The following is a 19120-nucleotide window of genomic DNA, read 5'->3' as shown; positions in this document are numbered from 1 at the left end:
TCCTGACACTCCCCCTTTCCATATTGATCCCCAGGAATGAGTCACCCCTCAGCCTCCTCCAAACTAAAGAGAAGGGGAAGGGTGTTGTATGTAAACTGAGGCAGGGTCGGGTGGTCTGTAAACCCTGCAGTACCAACAAATGGGGAACAGGGGAGGAAAACTGCCGCCGGGATTGGGGGGATATATAAGCAGGGGCTTTTTGCCCTATTGTGTGTGCTGACCTTTAGGTAGAACACTTGGTGTCGCGATATCGTTATTAAAATAATTGCTTTGCTGAGAAACTCTGCCTGAGCCTATTATATTTGCAAAATAATTGCTTCTTACAGCACCGTTTCCCAGCGCGCCGCATGGCGCGATATGTCGCGACATTATGGCATGCATACGGCGCGCTCCGATGTGGCGAGCCGGAGGGGCGTGGCCGAGCGGGCGGGGGGCGTGGCCTCGGCGGAGGGGGCGTGTCAGGGGGCGTGTCCCGCGGTGCCGGTTCCCGGAGCGCAGCGATGGCGGCGGCGGAGCTGGAGCGGCTGCGGATGGCGGGGGCCGGCATGGCCATCGCCGTGCTCACCAGCGGCGGCGACGCGCAAGGTGGGGCCGGCCGGGGGCAGCGGGGCGCGGGGTGAAGGGGGAGCTCGGCCCCGGGCCCGCCCCGTGGCCGCCCGGTCCAGAGTCCGCGGGGCCTCGGGGTGCGCAGCGGGGACGTGGCCCCGCGTTCGTGCCCTGGGAGGGGGGGACACCCCGCTGCCGTGTGCGCCCCACGGGGGAACGGTCGGTGCTCCCCATCGCCACCACCCCGGGGCACCCTCTGCTGGAGGTCACCGGCCCCACGGGGGAATACCCACGGTCCCCCCCGCCAAGGGATATGCAAGTGTTTTTATTAAAATTAACATTACATCTCGATAATATTAATAGTATATCTCGCTAATATTGATATCACATCTCGCTAATATTAATATTACATCTCAGTAATATTAATATTACATCTCGCTCTCGAGCGACTGCTCCTCCGCACCTCCCACACATGCAATGAGTTTTCCCAGTCTCAGCCTGCATGGGCATCCTCCCCCACCTCGAGAGGACACTTCAGGGTCACCTATAGAATCTGGTCCTCTATGGGGCGTGGGGCTCCCCCAAGATCATGTCTCGCCTTTCCAGGGATGAACGCCGCCGTCCGCGCCGTCACCCGCATGGGGATATATGTGGGAGCCAAGGTGTTCCTCATCTATGAGGTTGGGGCACCCCCCTGCTCCCCATAATGGGTTGGGGGGAACCACCCCCTCCGGTGCTGGGGAACCCCTCACTGTGCCCCCGCTTCTCCACAGGGCTACGAGGGGCTGGTGGAGGGGGGAGACAACATCAAGCAAGCCAACTGGCTCAGTGTCTCCAACATCATCCAGCTGGTGAGGCTCAACCACGCCACCCCCAAATCCCACCCCCTCCCCAAACCTGCGTGACGAGGTGTGTGTCCCCCCGTCCCATTTTCTCTCCGCAGGGTGGGACGGTGATCGGCAGTGCCCGCTGCAAAGCCTTCACCACGCGCGCCGGGCGGCTGCGTGCCGCCCGCAACCTGGTGGAACACGGCATCACCAACCTGTGTGTCATTGGCGGGGATGGCAGCCTGACAGGCGCTGACATTTTCCGCTCCGAGTGGGGGGGCCTGCTGGACGAGCTGCTCCGAGAGGGTGGGTGACCCCCCCAAAACCCTTAGGAAAGCATTCAAGGGGTGTTGGAGTCCATCCATCGCTGGGCTCCTCCGCAGGATCCTTCCCAATGCTGCGGGAGAGACAGTAGGACCCTAAAATAACTGGTGACGCAGACATGTCCCCACTAAACAGGGCAGATCAGCGAGGAGGTGGCGCGGCAGAACTCCCGCCTGAACATTGTGGGGCTGGTGGGCTCCATCGACAACGACTTCTGCGGCACCGACATGACCATCGGCACCGACTCGGCGCTGCACCGCATCATGGAGGTGATCGACGCCATCACCACCACGGCACAGAGGTGAGCACTGGGGACTGGACCACCCTGACATCTCACCCACCCTGAGAGAGGTTCTCCTGCCCCTCTACTCTGCCCTGGGGAGACCACAGCTGGAATATTGTGTCCAGTTGTGGCCCCTCAGTTCCAGCAGGACAGGGAACTGCTGGAGAGAGTCCAGCGCAGCCACCAAGATGCTGAAGGGAGTGGAGCATCTCCCGTGTGAGGAAAGGCTGAGGGAGCTGGGGCTCTGGAGCTGGAGAAGAGGAGACTGAGGGGTGACTCATTCCTGGGGATCAATATGGAAAGGGGGAGTGTCAGGAGGATGGAGCCAGGCTCTTCTGGGTGACAACCAGTGACAGGACAAGGGGCAATGGGTGCAAACTGGAACACAGGAGGTTCCACTGAAAGAGGAGAAGAAACTTGTTCGAGGTGAGGGTGTCAGAGCCTGGCCCAGGCTGCCCAGGGAGGCTGTGGAGTCTCCTTCTCTGCAGACATTCCAACCTGCCTGGACACCTTCCTGTGTAACCTCATCTGGGTGTTCCTGCTCCATGGGGGGATTGCACTGGATGAGCTTTCCAGGTCCCTTCAACCCCTGACATTCTGGGATTCTGTGATTCTGTGACATTGCACCCACCCTGGGCATCTCACCCACCTTTCTTCTCCTCTCCCCATGTCCTTGCAGCCACCAGCGGACCTTCGTGCTGGAGGTGATGGGCCGCCACTGCGGGTAAGCCCTGGGGATGGGGAAGCCCATTGGAGGGACGGGATGGTGGTTTTTGGGGCCACTACTGTCACTGTGTCCCCAGGTACCTGGCGCTGGTGTCTGGCTTGGCCTCGGGCGCCGACTGGCTCTTCATCCCTGAGTCCCCTCCAGAGGACGGCTGGGAGGACCTAATGTGCGAGAGGCTCGGGGAGGTGAGCGGAGGGTTCCCTAGAGTCCTGTCCCCATTTTGTCCCTGGGGAGTCCCCGCAGGGACCCAGCTGATCCCCGCGACCACCACCCAACCCCCATGAAGCTTCGGGAGCTCTGGCCATTGTCCCTGTGAAACGGGGCGCTCAGCCGAGCACAAATCCAGCCCTGGCACGCCAGGGGCAGCGCCGGCTTGGGGGCTCAAACCCTGAGCCCCCCGCAGGCAGGTGAAGGATTCTGGGTGAGTTTTGGCTGAGCCCCAGTGGCTGTTTTCCTCCTCCCGCACCAGACGCGCAGCAGAGGGTCGCGCCTCAACATCATCATCATCGCCGAGGGCGCCATCGACCGCAGTGGCAAACCCATCTCCTCCAACTACGTGAAGGACGTAAGCGCCACCCCAGCCTGCGGTTCGGCCCCTGTGGTGACCGGTGGGTCCCCAGTGTGACACCCCCTCTGCTCCACAGCTGGTGGTGAAACGCTTGGGCTTCGACACGCGCGTCACCGTCCTGGGCCACGTGCAGCGCGGAGGGACCCCCGTCAGCCTTTGACCGTGTGCTGGTAGGTCCCGAGGAGGGGACATGGTGTTGGGGGACACCCTGCGGGAAGGAGCAGGGAGCTGGGGAGTCCCCGTGCTGTCCCCCTGCCTGGTGCGGAGGATTTTCGCAGCTGGTCCCTGTGGGCTGGGTCCTGCTGAACCACATGCCAATTTTTCCCCTTATTTGCTGTGAATTTCATGGGTTTGAAAGAAAACCAGTGACTCTCTGGCTGTAAATCATGTGTGGAAGCAGCCACATGGTTTCCAAGCCCAGGGGAGCGTCCTACCCGGCTGGCGTGGGTGTCCCCAGTGTCAGGGGACAGCAGGTGGCCCAGGGGACAGCAGGTGTCCCTTTCCCTGGGCAGAGCAGCAAGATGGGGATGGAGGCGGTGATGGCGCTGCTGGAGGCCACCCCCGACACCCCCGCCTGCGTGGTCAGCCTCTCGGGGAACCAGTCGGTGCGGCTGCCGCTCATGGAGTGCGTGCAGGTGGTGAGTACCGGGAGGGATGGGGGCCCGTGGGTGGGGGTCCTGCCAGCGCGGGGGTCACCCTGCTGCATCTTCTCCCCCTTCCCGCAAGACAAAGGATGTGCAGAAGGCCATGGATGAGAAGAGGTTTGAGGAGGCCATCCAGCTGCGTGGGAGGTGAGGATGTGGGGAGACGCGGCCAAAAGGATGTGCTGGGGCTGGGGCTTCTCCCCGTGGGTCCCTAGGGCCACACCGCCTTGTCCTTGTAGGAGCTTTGAGAACAACTGGAACATCTACAAGCTGCTGGCACACCAGAAGCCAGCACAGGAGAAGGTGAGGAGGGATGAGGAGCAGGCAGGGGACACTGTCCCCACCTTGGGGACACGCAGCGAGTTGCTACCCCCTTGTCCCTGTCCCTGCAGAGCCCCTTCAGCATGGCCATCCTGAATGTGGGTGCCCCCGCCGCCGGCATGAACGCTGCTGTCAGGTCGGCCGTGCGCATCGGCATCTGCCAGGGCCACACCATCTACGTGGTGAGCGACGGCTTCGAGGGCTTGGCCAAGGGGCAGGTAAGGGGGACGGGGAGCCTGGGTGCTGTGGGTTTCACAGGGGGGTGTGTTTGGGCTTGGAAGCAGGTGGTGGGGTGTTCCGCCTGCCCCAAAACTGAGAGATGCTGCTTGCAGATCCGTGAGGTTGGCTGGCACGACGTGGCGGGCTGGCTGGGACGCGGCGGGTCCATGCTGGGCACCAAGCGGTAAGCACAGCCCTGGTCAGGGCTGGGGGGTGGAACAGGCGGGACACCGCTGTCCCTGGGTGTTCTGGGGACCCCTTGTCCTCACTGTGTTCTCCCCATGTCTCCTCCCTGCCGCAGGACACTGCCCAAGACCTGCATGGAAAAGATCGTGGAGAATGTGCGGAAATTCAACATCCAGGGGCTGCTGGTCATCGGGGGGTTCGAGGTGCGGGGAAACCTGTTTCGGTGGGGTCCGGAGGGGTATTAGCATCCCAGGGCCACCCCTGCTGGGATGCAGGGCCAGCACGTCCCCAGCGCTGGGTGCTTGCAGGCGTACGAGGGGGTGCTGCAGCTGGTGGAGGCCCGCGGGCAGTACGAGGAGCTCTGCATCATCATGTGCGTCATCCCCGCCACCATCAGCAACAACGTCCCTGGCACCGACTTCAGCCTGGGCTCAGACACGGCCGTCAACGCGGCCATGGAGGTGAGGTCTCATTTTGGGAATGATTCAGCATCCCATCGCAGCCAGGATGGGGTGTCTTAGTGCGACCCCCCTTTTCTCCTGGCACAGAGCTGTGACCGCATCAAGCAGTCGGCCTCGGGCACCAAGCGCCGTGTCTTCATCGTGGAGACAATGGGCGGCTACTGCGGGTACCTGTCGACCGTCACCGGCATCGCGGTGGGCGCTGACGCCGCCTACGTCTACGAGGATCCCTTCACCATCCATGACCTGAAGGTGAGCAGGGCAGGAGCTGCTCGCTGATTTGGGTAAAATAAGAAGGAAAACAGGGAAAGAGAGCGCTTCAGCCAAGCCCCATGAAGCCACTGGGTGACATTAGTGGCTCTCAAGTCCAAATGAGAGGAGCAGAAGGACCTGGGATGGCGGCAGAGGACATGGGCACTGCTGCCATCCTGGTGTCTGTCTTGCAGGCCAACGTGGAGCATCTGACAGACAAAATGAAGACGGATATCCAGAGAGGGCTGGTGCTGCGGTGAGTGGGGACCGCTGGGGATGTTTGCTGGAAAACCCAGCCCCATGGTGGGGACTTTGTACCAGCACTGGTGTGGCCAGCAGGCCCAGGGCAGTGACCGTCCCTGTGCTGGGACCTGGGGAGGCCAAACCGCCAATCCTGGGGGCAATTCTGGGCCCCTCACGCCAAGAAAGGCCTTGAGGTGCTGGAGCGAGTGGAGAGAAGGGAACGGAGCTGGTGAGGGGCTGGAGCACAAGTGTGATGGGAGCGGCTGAGGGACCTGGGGGTTCAGCTGGAGAACAGGAGCTGAGGGGAGACCTTCTGATCTCTGAACTGCCTGAAAGGAGCTTGGAGCCAGGGGGGTCGGGCTCTGCTCCCCAGGAACAAGCGCCAGGAGCAGAGGAAACGGCCTCAAGTTGCGCCAGGGGAGGTTGAGGTTGGATGTGGGGAACACTTTCTTCCCCAAAGGGCTGTGGGGCATTGGAACAGGCTGCCCAGGGCAGTGCTGGAGTCACCATCCCTGGAGGGCTGGACAGACGGACATGAGGTTCTCAGGACATGGGGCAGTGTCAGGGCTCGGGGAATGGTTGGACGTGATGAGCTTGAGGGGCTTTTCCAACCAAAATGATTCTATGATTCTTTTATTCTATGGAGCTGACCCCTTCCCACAGCTGGAGGGGGGGCCCTGGGCACAGCAGGGTTTGTCACGGGGGGCACATGGTGTCCTGCCCAGGGTTGCCACATTGAACCAAGGGGACAGTCCTGCCCTAGACACCCCCACTGCTGTCCCCACCCTAGCCCCAGGGTCCTGCTGGGTCTCTGGGTCTCAGGAAGAACGAACCAGCAAAGAACAAGGTGTTCAGGGGAGGATGGAGGGACACCTGGGGATGCCGGGTTACGGAGCAGTCCCCCTACTCCTTCCCTCTGCCCCCCAGCAATGAGAAGTGCCACGAGCACTACACCACTGAGTTCCTCTACAATCTCTACTCCTCCGAGGGCAAAGGCATCTTCGACTGCAGGATTAACGTCCTGGGCCACCTCCAGCAGGTACGGGGGACAGGGCCACATGGGCCACCGCTGTCCCCAAGAGCCAGCTAGGCTTGTCATCACCATATCGTTGTCCCCAGGGGGGAGCCCCGACTCCCTTTGACCGCAACTACGGGACCAAGCTGGGGGTGAAGGCGGTGCTGTGGATGTCGGAGAAGCTGCAGGAGGTTTATCGCAAAGGTGAGCCCAGCGCTGGGGACACCTTGGTGGTGCTGGGGGGGACGCTGGTGCCACCCAGCAACTCCTGCTCCTCCGGCTTTGGCCACTCATCCCCTAGCAAGGTGGCCACGGCTCGTTGTGTCCCCCTCCCAGGCCGCGTGTTTGCCAACTCGGGTGACTCGGCCTGCGTGATCGGGCTCAGGAAGAAGGTGGTGGCCTTCAGCCCCGTGACGGAGCTCAAGAAAGTCACCGATTTTGAGTAAGTCCCCATCCCCACACCCCAGCGGTTCGCCGGGTCCCTCGGGGACATCCCTGGGGACACTTGAGAGCCATGTCCCCCCTGCCGCACAGGCACAGGCTGCCCCAGGAGCAGTGGTGGCTGAACCTGCGGCTGATGCTGAAGATGCTCGCCAACTACCAGATCAGCCTGACCGAGTACATCTCGGGGACCATGGAGCACGTCACCCGCCGCACCCTCAGCATCGAGAAGGGCTTCTAGTCCCACCAGACTCAGCCGTAGCCCCCCCGTCTGCATCCTCCCCGTCCCCACGTGCTGCTGGGGAGCACCAGGTCCCCCCCGTTCTCAGTAGCCCTTGTAGCTTTGCCACCGACCCCAAAAATCAGGCAGAGCCTGGTCCTGGCGCCCAAACCAACCCAATCCTGCCCCAAATCACTGCTGCGGGGTCTGGTGTTGCCAGACCCTTAATCATCCCTTAATAGTTTATTCTTATTATTTAATAATGGGGTATCTTGACCGCCTGAGCCAACTGCTGCTTCTAGTTGTGCGGGAGGAGCCGAGAGGATGCGGTGCCGTCCCGGGGCGGGTTGGGGATGTTCCGGGGGCTTTCAGCTCCCCTGGTAAAGCTCCGTCGTCCCGGGGCGTTTGCTTCTTGGGGTGTCCGGAGGGCTCAGCACAGCACACCGGTCCCCGGCCACCTTGCATGCCGCGGGGCTGTGCCCATCATCTCACCGCCGCTCTGTGACCCCCCATCCCGAATCTCATCCCATTCGCAACGCCGCTCTCCTCCTCTAGAGATAAAACCCGCTGGAGCCAAACCCACCATGCAGAGAGTGGTCACTGCGCGCCGAGTCCCCACGGGGAGGAATTTAGGGACAGACTTGGGGGTTAGGATGGGGATGAGCAAAACCGGGCTGTTTGCCGGAGCTGGATTAACGCTGGGTTGGGAGATTTCTCTGCTTCGTGCGTCCTCAAAGCCCAGGAGAGCGGGACCGCGGCCTCTGGCCACCGAGTGCGAGGTCAGCATCCCTCTGCGGGCAGGCTTGGCAATCCTGGAGAAAAATCGCTTCTCCTTGTTTTGGTTCCCACCTTCAAAGCAAAGCGCAGAAGTGAGCGATTTATCAAGGCGCTGTGTTTGCTAACACGGTTGCCAAGCGCGCCGGCTCCCAAGCGCAGCGCCGGTGCCAGATGGCTGCTCATAGCCCCTTTCCCAGGACATTTGCCTCCGGGGGCTTTTGGCTGATGGCTCCAGCCTCTGGGACATCACCAGCACCACAACATATCATGGTCTTTTGGGTCGAACATAGTTATTTTTTCCCTCCCCGTGGAGTTGCCCCCAAGTGATGATTTCAGTGCTTTTTTCCCTGTTTGGACACGTTTTAGGCTCTGGATGAAGATGAGCATTATTGTATTTTCCCTGCTGGATGGAGGCAGCATCACTGCTGTTCCCAGGCATTTTATCTGTGCTGGGGGAGCAGAATGGGAATTGGGCTCTTCCACCATCCATGTGCCACTTTCAAGGATCCCCAAATGGGACCCCCCCCATCAGTCACGAACCTCACACACACCTGGCTCACCTCTGAGTCCCTGAGGGCGCTTTGAAAGCCGGTTGTGCCAGATCGGCACCCGCCGGCGTTTTCCATGGCCGGGAAGCGTTTGCTCTTGCTGGTCGATATCTCCTGCTGAGGCAGGTCAGGACAAAAGCCAGTCACGCCGAACAGCCCCGCGGTTGTGCCGTAGCCCACGTGGAGCCTCGTCCTTGGGCGTTTGGCTCTCCAGGTTGCGTTTGCTCCAGCCTGGTGGGCTCGGCAGCAGGGAGGGCACTGCAGGGGGCTGGCACAGACCCACAGCCAGATTTAGGGTGTGAATGGGGACAGACGTGTTCCCACACTGCAGCCCTAACACCTTGTTTCCCCTCCCAAAAAACAAGCCTGGAGTGCCAAGTTGTTGGGGTGACAGCAACAGGCGCAGCCCATGGGGACACCCACCCTAGCAGGAGCAGGAGGGGACATGGTGGCACGTCCAGCCCGGTCCCCAAAGAGAGGACGCTGTGACAGTCCCACAGCGCAGGGCAGGCTGCCAGCTCCCCAGTGATGAGGCCGGAGCCCAAGGGACCGGCTCCCCCGGGACACCGCGGGTCACCCCGCCTGGCAGTGGTGACACCAGCACCGGCCAAGCGTGATGAGCGCAGCACGTAGGCGGCGAGTTCTGCCGGGGACAAATTGCTGTCAGCCAGGGATTAACAGCTCGACTTGTGCAGCGGGTGCCAGAGCAGCCTCAGGCCGTGGCCATCGTGCCACAAACCAGCCCCGGTGACAAACGGTGACATGCCATCGCTCTCCCAGTAAAGCTTGGGGGGTGTCCAGCCCAAACAGCAGCCCCAGCACGGACAGGAGTGACTTGTGCTGCTGCGGGGACAAGCCTGGGAGGGGACTTGGCGCAACACGATGCAGATGTGATGATGGGTGAGTCCCTTGGGCTGTTGAGAGAAAACTGGTGCTATAAATCACAGCAGCTGTGTGAACGCAGCTGGGTTTAAGGCAGAAGAACAAGGTCACTTGGGGAGTTAAAGGCATCACAACTCTTCACTCAAGCAACAAGGGTCCAGCTCCCACCACGGCCAAGTGAACAAGGTTGTGGACACAGGGCTGTCACCATCCCCAAGGACAGGGACACCCCTGGGGACACAAAGGCCACGCTGCCCTGCACAGCCCCGAGGGCTCCTGTCCCATGTCCCGGGTGCCAACATCCTGCCCGGGCAGACTCGGCACAAGCGAGATTTGCTCAGCAGTGCTTTTGCTTCCTGCGCTCAGCAGGGACTTGTGGCTGCAAAAAAAAGGTTCCAAAAATCACACAGCGCTTCTGAAAAGCAGCCCTGGGCAGGGTCAACAGCACTGGACAGGGTGAGGAGCCGTTTCACAGATCCGGTGAAGCGGGAGGATGCGGGGGCCCCAGCCTCCTCCTGCTCCGTGGGGCCAACAATACAAGCCCTGAACCAGATGTAATGGAGCAATAAATGCCCAGAGTCATCTGCTGAACCCCGGCCACAACATACACATCCTCGAGGGATAGCTGGTTTTATTTGGTATGTCACAATGGTTGATTTGGTGTTTAACAGCTCCATAAAATCTTAGTAAACGCAGCTTTTCCAGTTAAATGCCACCCCCGATGCCTGCGCAAACCAGACAGTAACACTCGCCGTGTTTTTCTCCTAACTGCAAAACGCACAGGGGCTTTTTACTCAGACATCAAGTGTTTTTAAGCTGCTTTAACGCCTGCAAGGGCATGTGGGGGTGAGAGCCCAGCTGAGCATTCAGGAGCTGGGAGAGGTGTTTGTTTCACCGCGACTGCACTGAGCTGCTCTTTGGGCCACCCAACCCATGCTGCGTGCACTAACGAGGACCAGAGGAAGTCAGGGGTTGAAGATAAATTAAGAATTTGACATTGACCTTCGCAATCAGCACCAGACAGTTCTTGGCGATCACTTCAGGCGGCGTCTCCCCGACAAGATTTCACCAAACAAACCAAATCTTTGTGGCGGAAGCTGCCTGCAGAGCCTGCTGCACGCAAAGAGGCTGGCGCAGGGTTAGGCTCAGGGAGCCACCGGCAAGCGGTGACATATCAGGCCGTCAGCGGCTTTGCCGTGACCGTTCGATCGCAGAGCGTGGCAGCACCTCTCCCTGCAGCCCTGCTCCCTTCTGCTTTGCCCATTCCCCTGCAGCTCCCATCGAACAGCGATGGGAGATACATTAACGGAGCTACGCAAGCAAAGCTCCCAAGAGGCAGATCGGGGACATGCAGAGCCAGGGGCCACGTCAGGAGCTGCAGGGACAGCCAGCACCCCCCGTGCCAGTCCCTTGGGGGGCTCTGGGGACGTCTGTCACAGGCACTGTCACTCCTCCTGCAGCTCCTTCTTCCGAAAGGCCTGGAGCCTCCTCCCCACCGTCTGCTGGACCATCTCCAGTCCCTCTGCATCCAGTTCCTTCACGAGAAGCAGGATGGCATTGAGGACGTTGTTCTGTTGAGATGAAACAGACGCTGCTTTATACAAAACACATTAACGCCAGCGTGGAAAAGGATATTGATTTTCAAAGAAGTGCTCTTTCTAGGAACCCCACCACCTGCAGCTCCAGGGACAGATCCTGGAAGCCCTCGGGGCAAACGTGGGCAGTGACTGGTGTGTGAACTGGAATGCAGGGCAAACCAGTCCACCCAGTCCCACGCAGGCTGCCCACACACCTCTGGCTCCCCGCCACCCTCCCAACTGGATTCTGCAAGGAAAAGCACATTGAGGAGCAGCCGCCCTCTCCCTCCAGCGTGACTGTGTGTAGGATGGGAAAGGGCAGGAACCCTCTGAGCTGGGGAATTGCAAAAGCTGGTAGAACCACAAAACCATGAGCTGGAAGGAACTCTTGAATGTCCCAGCCCAGCCTCCCACCGACAGAAGACTCCAGACCATGGCTCTGTCAAACCACGTCCTGAAAAACTCCAGGGAGAGATTCCGCAGCTTCTCTAAATAACTGTCCTTCTAGGGAAAGTTTTTCCTCATGTCCAACCTGAGCCTGCCCTTGTTTAATATCTTCTTTTCCCAGAGGCCAGAGCCTGTGGTTCTACCCACGGTGCTGCAAAGCAGATGCACTCGAGTATGTTTAAAACATCAATGAAAGAGAGATCACAGGCAAAAGAGATATCTATCAGAAAGAGGTCTAGATCTCACCTCACCAACTAAAGGAGTGGCACTGAGCCCAGGAGACACTAATTCCCAGCTGAACAGCCAAGATCTATGATTCTCACTCAAGGCTACACCATGGAGAGGTCTGGGGAACCCCCTAAGCTCGGTCTCCTTCCCACCAGCCTGTTTCAGCTGCTCCCAGCTATGTATTCTTAGCACAAGCCCAGGGAAGGGACACACATGAGCAGACAGACCCAGAGGACAAACTCCAGCAGGGTTTCTTTACATTGCATGATGTCTTAAAGATGGAATATTTCAGCTGGAAGGGACCTACAATGGCCATCTAGTCCAACTGCCCGACCATTCCAGGGCTGAACAAAAGTTCAAACATATTTTTACTGGTGTTGTCTGACAGGTTTGGGGCACCGACCCCCTCTCTAGAACCCTATTCCATGTCTGACCACCCTCTCGGCACAGAAATGCTTCCTCAAGTCCAGCTCAGCTCTGACCCGTTCCTGTGCATCTTGACCCTGGATCGAAGAGCTCAGCACCTCCCTCTCCATGTTCTTCCTCAGGAAGCTGCAGAGCCAGGTCACCCCTCAGCCTCCTCTTCTCCAAACCAGACAACCCCAGAGTCCTCATTCCTTCCAGCCCTGTCACCAGCTTGGTTGCTCTCCTCTAGACATATTCAAGGACCTTTGTAACCTTCTGAAATGGTGGGGCCCAGCACTGCACATGATAAAATGCAATCTGGTCTCTGAATGATACTCACTCTGTTCTTTCGGTTGCAGTCTGTCTCTCGAGGTGAAAATGAGGAAAATTTATCCCTGGGAACAGGCTTCATACCAAGCTCCTCTCGAATTTTGCTGAAGAAGAGGAGGAAAAGCAGATGTTATCATGACCAGCTAGGAGAACCTTACTCTGCCACACCAACCCTTTCTAATCACGGGCAACCCGCAAGAAGTGTTTCACTGAAGAACTCCAGGCGCATCTATTCACCATCACCACCTACAGAACACAGCAGCTTGAGCAAAGCTCCCACGTGTGGCAGGAGCTTCACAGCTATAAAATATGAACCAGCTGACACAAGGAGCCTGCTCCCAGCTCCCCCTGGGATGAGACATTCCTGTGCCCAGTGCTAACTGGGACTGCAGACCCTGTAAAAACCTGCTTGAACAGCATGTGCTGCCACGCTGATGGAGAATCACAGAGTCATTTTGGTTGGAAGAGACCCTCAAAGTAATCAAGTCCAACTGTTCCCCCACCCCGGCATTGCCCCATGTTCCTGAGAACCTCATCTCTGTCTGTCCAACCCTCCAGGGATGGTGACTCCAGCACTGCCCTGGGCAGCCTGTTCCAATGCCCCACAGCCCTTTGGGGAAGAAATTGTTCCCCACATCCAACCTCAACCTCCCCTGGCGCAACTTGAGGCCGTTTCCTCTGCTCCTGGTGCTTGTTCCTGGGGAGCAGAGCCCGACCCCCCTGGCTCCAAGCTCCTTTCAGGCAGTTCAGAGATCAGAAGGTCTCCCCTCAGCTCCTGTTCTCCAGCTGAAACCCCCAGGTCCCTCAGCCGCTCCCATCACACTTGTGCTCCAGCCCCTCACCAGCTCCGAGTGTTCCCTTCTCTCAACTCGCTCCAGCACCTCAAGATCTTTCTTGGCATGAGGAGCCCAAAACTGCCCCCAGCATTCGAGGTTTGGCCTCCCCAGTGCCCAGCACAGGGGACAGTCACTGCTGTAGCACAGGACATGCACCAGAGCGTCACAGAAACCGGGCTGAGCTCACACTCCCAAGAGGCTCCATCTCCACACAGCTGACACACTGCAGAGTTAAGTCCCCACCTGCAGAAGAGCCCATTTGGCAGATCCAGAACCAGTACTACTAAACCAGCACAGTAACTGGAGTAACAGGAATTTGCCCCAGCTGTGGGACCAGCCCCCGGAATATCCGGGCTGGATGGCAGGGTCCTGTCCTGCTACACACAAGTTCAGCCCCAAAATCCCACCAGCTCACGAGCAAGCCCTCACTTGGTCTCCTCCAGGCTCAAGTTGAGCAGTTCACTCGCGGTCTCCGTTGTGGATTCCGCAGCGCTGGACCCCGTGGATTCGCGGCAGCCGTTCTCCACGCTCCCCCTGGCTGGCGGGGCCGTGATCTCCTCACCATCGACCAGCGCCTGGGACAGTTCTTCCTCCGTCACAGCTGCAAAAGCCAAAAACAAAACCCCACTGCGGTGAACTCCAGCAGCCCAGGAAGAAGACGGCACCTGTAACAGGGCAGGTCCTGCTGCTGCAGGGCTACACTGCAGGGGGTGGCTCTAAAAATCATCCTTTGTACCGGCCTTGTGCTCCTCCTGAAGTAAAACCCACACAGGAGAACACTGGCAGCTCTCACCAGTCTATCAAAGTGGGAAAGATATCAGGGAGGGATGCAAACATGCTCTGCCATGTCTTGTCTCCGGAGAAGGCTCCAAAAGCCACCAAATTGCTGTCACCAGGCGGATAATCTTCTCATTTTTAGGTTTTTTTTACAACAGCAGGTCCAATTACAGAATCTTTGTTTTGCCACAGCAAAGGAGACAGCTCTAAGAAAACACTAATTAGCGGTACTGTCTCAGCTATAACGAGCCTCTCTCAGCTAACATGAACTCGGGCGCTGCAGGGAAGGGAGAAAACCACTTAGAAATTATGAATCTCACAGAGGAGACAATCAGTCTAACAAGTCCTGACTCAAGGAGGAGTCAAATGACACCATAACATGAGGAACCAGCATGTCACTGGGTCCCAGCTCCCACTGCCCACCTTGGTTATCCAGCTTCTGCAGGCTGGGGAGGTTCCGCAGCACCGTCATGCGGTAGCGGTGGGGATCCGACCCACAGCAGGGGTTTTCCGACAGCCACAGCACCCTCAGCCGGGGCAGGTTCTTGAGGAAGAAGAGCTCACTTAGGCTGGCAATATTGTTCTTCCTCAGGTAGAGTTCGCTCAGGTTCTGGCACTGACGCAGTGGCTCGAGGTCCGAGATGCTGTTCACGCTGAAGAGAGATCACAGAATCCCAGAATGTCAGGGACTGGAAGGGACCTGGAAAGCTCATCCAGTGCAACCCCCCCATGGAGCAGGAACACCCAGATGAGGTTACACAGGAAGGTGTCCAGGCGGGTTGGAATGTCTGCAGAGAAGGAGACTCCACAACCCCCCTGGGCAGCCTGGGCCAGGCTCTGACACCCTCACGCCGAACAAGTTTCTTCTCATATTTAAGCGGAACCTCCTGTGTTCCAGTTTGCACCCATTGCCCCTTGTCCTATCACTGGTTGTCACCCAGAAGAGCCTGGCTCCATCCTCCTGACACTCCCCCTTTCCATCTTGATCCCCAGGAATGAGTCACCCCTCAGTCTCCTCTTCTCCAGCTCCAGAGCCCCAGCTCCCTCAGCCTTTCCTCACACGGGAGATGTTCCACTCCCTTCAGCATCTTGGTGGCTGCGCTGGACTCTCTCCAGCAGTTCCCTGTCCTGCTGGAACTGAGGGGCCACAACTGGACACAATATTCCAGGTGTGGTCTCCCCAGGGCAGAGCAGAGGGGCAGGAGAACCTCTCTGACCTACTGACCACCCCCTTCTAACCCACCCCAGGTACCATTGGCCTTCCTGGCCACAAGGGCCCAGTGCTGGCTCATGGTCACCCTGCTGTCCCCAGGACCCCCAGGTCCCTTTCCCCTACACTGCTCTCTAATAGGTCATTCCCCAACTTACACTGGAACCTGGGGTTGTTCCTGCCCAGATACAAGACTCTACACTTGTCCTTGTTCTGTTTCATTCTCTGCCCAACCCTCCAGCCTGTCCAGGTCTCTGGATGGCAGCACAGCTTCCAGTGTCAGCCGCTCCTCCCAGCTTGGTGTCATCAGCAAACTTGCTGACAGTCACTCTATTCCCTCATCCAAGTAATTGATGAATATATTGAATAATACTGGTCCCAGTACTGACCCTTGAAGCACTGCACTAGATACAGGCCTCCAAGAGATGGGAGGGTCAGGGCCCAGCATGCCTGTCCCTCCGACGTTGGGCTGTTCTGGGGGGAGCACAGCGCTTTTCCAACCCCCTGCCCTGCAACGGCTTCACCATGAGGTTCACCCCAGCAAGGGGCATTTGGGAGCTTCACACAGAACAAAAATATATTTAAACAGCTGAAGTAATTTAAAAAAGGAGGCTCTCCTCTCTGCTGTGGCCTTTGCTTCCCCCAAACTCTTGCACCCTTTTCTGCAGCAGTTTCTCACTCACTTAAGGAGAACGCAGATAAGGTTGCCAAGGGAAAAAGCTCAAATTTCCAGATATATTGGCTCTGCAAGATCCCCAGGACAGGTGAAGGATGGGTGTGCTGGGCGGGGGCTTAGAGAAATTAAAATCTGTATGACCTCCAAGAAGCATTTCAACAAGCAAACTGGCCCTACATGGAGACCCAGAAGATCCCATCCAAACCCCGGGGTAGGACTTAGGAAGCAACAATCTAAAGAGGTTTTAACACTTCTGAAAACAGGGATTATTTTCCCAAGGAGCAAAGGAAAAGGTGCAGAGGAGCCAGGAGAGGAATAATCATTTCTGCATGTCTGCCGCTTGTGAAATCAGGCATGAGGAGCCGGGCAGCTCAGACACAACTACAGAAAGGTGGTAAGAAATGCAGGGCAAGACATCAAGACATAAAAGAAAGGACATTTTCCCTGCCCTCTTCAAAACCCGTGGCCTGACGTTCACCTGAATGTGATCACCTCAATGTTGGGCAAATCCCGGCATATTGATATCTGGGTGGGAAGAGACGAAACAGCAAGTTAGCACTCCCAGGAAAAAAAAAAACAATGTAAGTAAAAGCAATATAAATCACAAACAAGCAAGAACAGGAGTCTAGGGTGGCTTCAGTCTAACCCAAGCTTGGCAGCACCAGAGATTTGCTGCCGCAGCGGGTGCAGAGTCAGCAGGAGGGGAAGCGCAGACACCAGCCAGCGTCACGTCGCTCTTCTGCTCCAGCAACTCCACAGGCTCCGAGATGGTTTTCCAGCCATCACACGCATGAAGGGATCCCTCTCACCCCAGACAGCCCTCTGATAGAGAGAGAATGTCACCCAAAGTGCCAAACAGATGGGGTGGGACTCAGGGTGCTGCTTTCCACGGGTCTGTGCTGGGACTTGGAGAGGAACTCCAAGCATTCTCCACAAACGACAGCAAACCCACCACCCTTTTTAAATGTTTTTGTATGAGATGTTAATCGGCCCTGAAAAGCACTGCAGCTCGCTGGCAGCGGGCCAGCCCGAACCCAGGCCTGCGCCTTCCTCTGCACCTCAACAACCCCGTAACGCGTCCCCTCCCCGCTGAGGTTCTGCTCTGGTATGGGCTGGGGCCCTGCGATGGCAGCCAGAGCCGTGGGGCTGGTCCTGGTGGGATGGAGCAGGCGGCATGGTACTTACATCCGTCAGGTGGCTGCCCCTGCGGGAGGAGAGCGGGGGTCACTGGGAGCACACTGGGGGTCACTGGGAGCACACTGGGGGTCACTGGGAGCCCCCCTGCTGTGCCCGCACCCCCACTGCCTCCAGCCTGTCCCCAGCAAAGCTGCTCTGACATGGCCCATGTGGGTCCTGCTGTGCCACCCGCAGGCTGCCTGTCCCCACCAACCCTGATCCTGCCGGTCCCCCACATCCCGACCCAGGCCTGCCCGACACTCACCCAGCCCTGTCTGTCCCCCAAAACCCATCTGTTCCCTCACCCAGCCCTACCTGTCCCTTCACCACAGCCCTGCCTGTTCAACCCACCCCTGCCTGCACCCCCACCCCAGCCCTGCCTGTGTCCCTGACCCCCAGCTTTGCTTGCCCGCCATAACCCCAGCCCTGCCTGTCCCCTTACCCAGCCTTGCTGGTCCCCCAAAACCCATCTGCCCTCTCACCTCAGCACTGCTTGCCCCCCATATGCCAGCTCTGCCTGTCCCCTCACCCAGCCTTGCCCGTCCCTTCACCCCAGCCCCGCTTGTCCCCCATATCCCAACCCTGCCTGTTCAACCCACCCCTGCCTGTGTCCCCTCACCCCAGCCCTGCTTATCCCCCATATCCCAGCCCTGCCTGTCCCCCACATTCCAGCCCTACTTACCCCCCATAACCCCAGACCTACCTGTGTCCCCTCACCCACCCCTGCCAGCACTCCCTGCCCTGCCTGTGTCCCCTCACCCCAGCCCTGCTTGCCCCCATAACCCCAGCCCTGTCTGTCCCCCATATCCCAGCCCTGTCTGTCCCCCATATCCCAGCCCTGCCTGTTCCCCATATTGCAGCCCTGCCTGTCCCCCCCATCCCTGCTTTTCCCCATAACCCCAGCCCTGCCTGTGTCCCAAGCCTTACCTGTCCCTTCAGCCCAGCCCTGCCTGTTCAACCCACCCCTGCCTGGACCCCCACGCCAGCCCTGCCTGCGTCTCCTCACCCGGCGCTGCCTGTCCCCAGGCCCAACGCCCCCAAGGCCCCACACCCCGCACGCCCGTCCCCTCCCGCCCGGCCCCGGGCCGCTCCCGCCGGCGCCCACCAGCAGTTGAGGCGGCGGACGCCATCGAGCGCGGCGGCCTTGGCCCGGGCCAGCACGGCCGCCCGCGTCAGCCTCATGGCCGGGCCGGGCCGGGCCGCGGCGCCAGGGGCGGGACCGCCGCCCGCGCAGGCTCCTCCCGGCCGGGGCGGGGCGGGCCGGGCCCGGGAGCTCCGCGGAGCATCGGCCTTTCCCGGGCTCCCGTTCCCCAGCGCGGGGTGCTGCTGCCCGGTGCCCGGCTCTGCCCGCCCTCCATCCGGCTGCCGCCCTGAGCCTGCCCGAGGGGCGGCTTTTATTTAATTCCATCATATTTACTTGTAATTTTTATCATTGCATCTTGTTAGAGAGTGTTTTGTAGGCATAGCAACGACTCCATGGATATGTATTTATATCTACACATGAGTATAGCCACGCCTTTACGGATACATGTTTATATCTAACTTTACACGAGTATGAAACGGAGAAATAAACTTAACAGCAGAGATAATTATACTGTTGAGTGTCATTCTTTATTGACAACGTTCTGGGGATCGTCCTCCACAAACGCTCCAAACACTGGATGCTTATATTCATATAATTATTACATATGCATTACAACTTTTGAAAATTTTGGCACACGCCTATACTATTTTGACATACAGCTGTACTAAGAAATAATTAATGATGTTACAATTGTTTAGTTTCTTTCTTACATCTATTAATTATTAGTCAAATAAAAACTAAGCACTCTGCTTCTAAACAATGTTATTACTTAATCTTCTGTCTCCCTCTTGTCATAGAGAAGGATCTAAAACTTGAAAAATATCCCCTCGTTTTGCAGGTGGTCAGAAAGTATTTATGTCAATTGGTTAATGATGGGTATGGCTTTTGTA

At 58.4% G+C, this 19120-nt stretch overlaps 2 protein-coding genes across 2 annotated transcripts; one reads left to right on the top strand and one right to left on the bottom strand.

Moving 5' to 3' along the window:
- Window positions 1–434: 434 nt before the first annotated feature.
- PFKL (phosphofructokinase, liver type) lies at window positions 435–7855 on the top strand. Its single transcript, XM_065074229.1, is given in 23 exon segments — window positions 435–585; window positions 1153–1226; window positions 1320–1397; window positions 1490–1679; window positions 1833–1998; window positions 2660–2704; window positions 2784–2892; window positions 3177–3272; window positions 3352–3420; window positions 3422–3445; window positions 3788–3913; window positions 4002–4066; window positions 4159–4222; window positions 4312–4458; window positions 4573–4643; window positions 4761–4848; window positions 4954–5106; window positions 5194–5358; window positions 5553–5614; window positions 6529–6640; window positions 6721–6820; window positions 6953–7058; window positions 7151–7855. Coding segments are annotated over 23 exon segments (2343 nt in total). The 5' UTR covers window positions 435–500; the 3' UTR covers window positions 7299–7855.
- A 2243-nt stretch (window positions 7856–10098) lies between these two features.
- Window positions 10099–18402, bottom strand: CFAP410 (cilia and flagella associated protein 410). The gene is made up of 7 exons (XM_065074245.1): window positions 18252–18402; window positions 17156–17174; window positions 16449–16495; window positions 14508–14737; window positions 13737–13908; window positions 12482–12575; window positions 10099–11055 (listed from the first exon to the last, which is right to left on the bottom strand). The coding sequence occupies exons 1-7, from the start codon at window positions 18326–18328 to the stop codon at window positions 10930–10932; spliced, it is 765 nt and encodes a 254-aa protein (XP_064930317.1). The 5' UTR covers window positions 18329–18402; the 3' UTR covers window positions 10099–10929.
- Between the last annotated feature and the right edge of the window lie 718 nt (window positions 18403–19120).

Source organism: Columba livia, chromosome 9 (genome assembly GCF_036013475.1).
Source record: "Columba livia isolate bColLiv1 breed racing homer chromosome 9, bColLiv1.pat.W.v2, whole genome shotgun sequence".
NCBI lineage: Eukaryota > Metazoa > Chordata > Aves > Columbiformes > Columbidae > Columba > Columba livia.
Note: the sequence above shows the minus strand (reverse complement) of the source record. Positions and strands in the feature narration are given on the sequence as shown.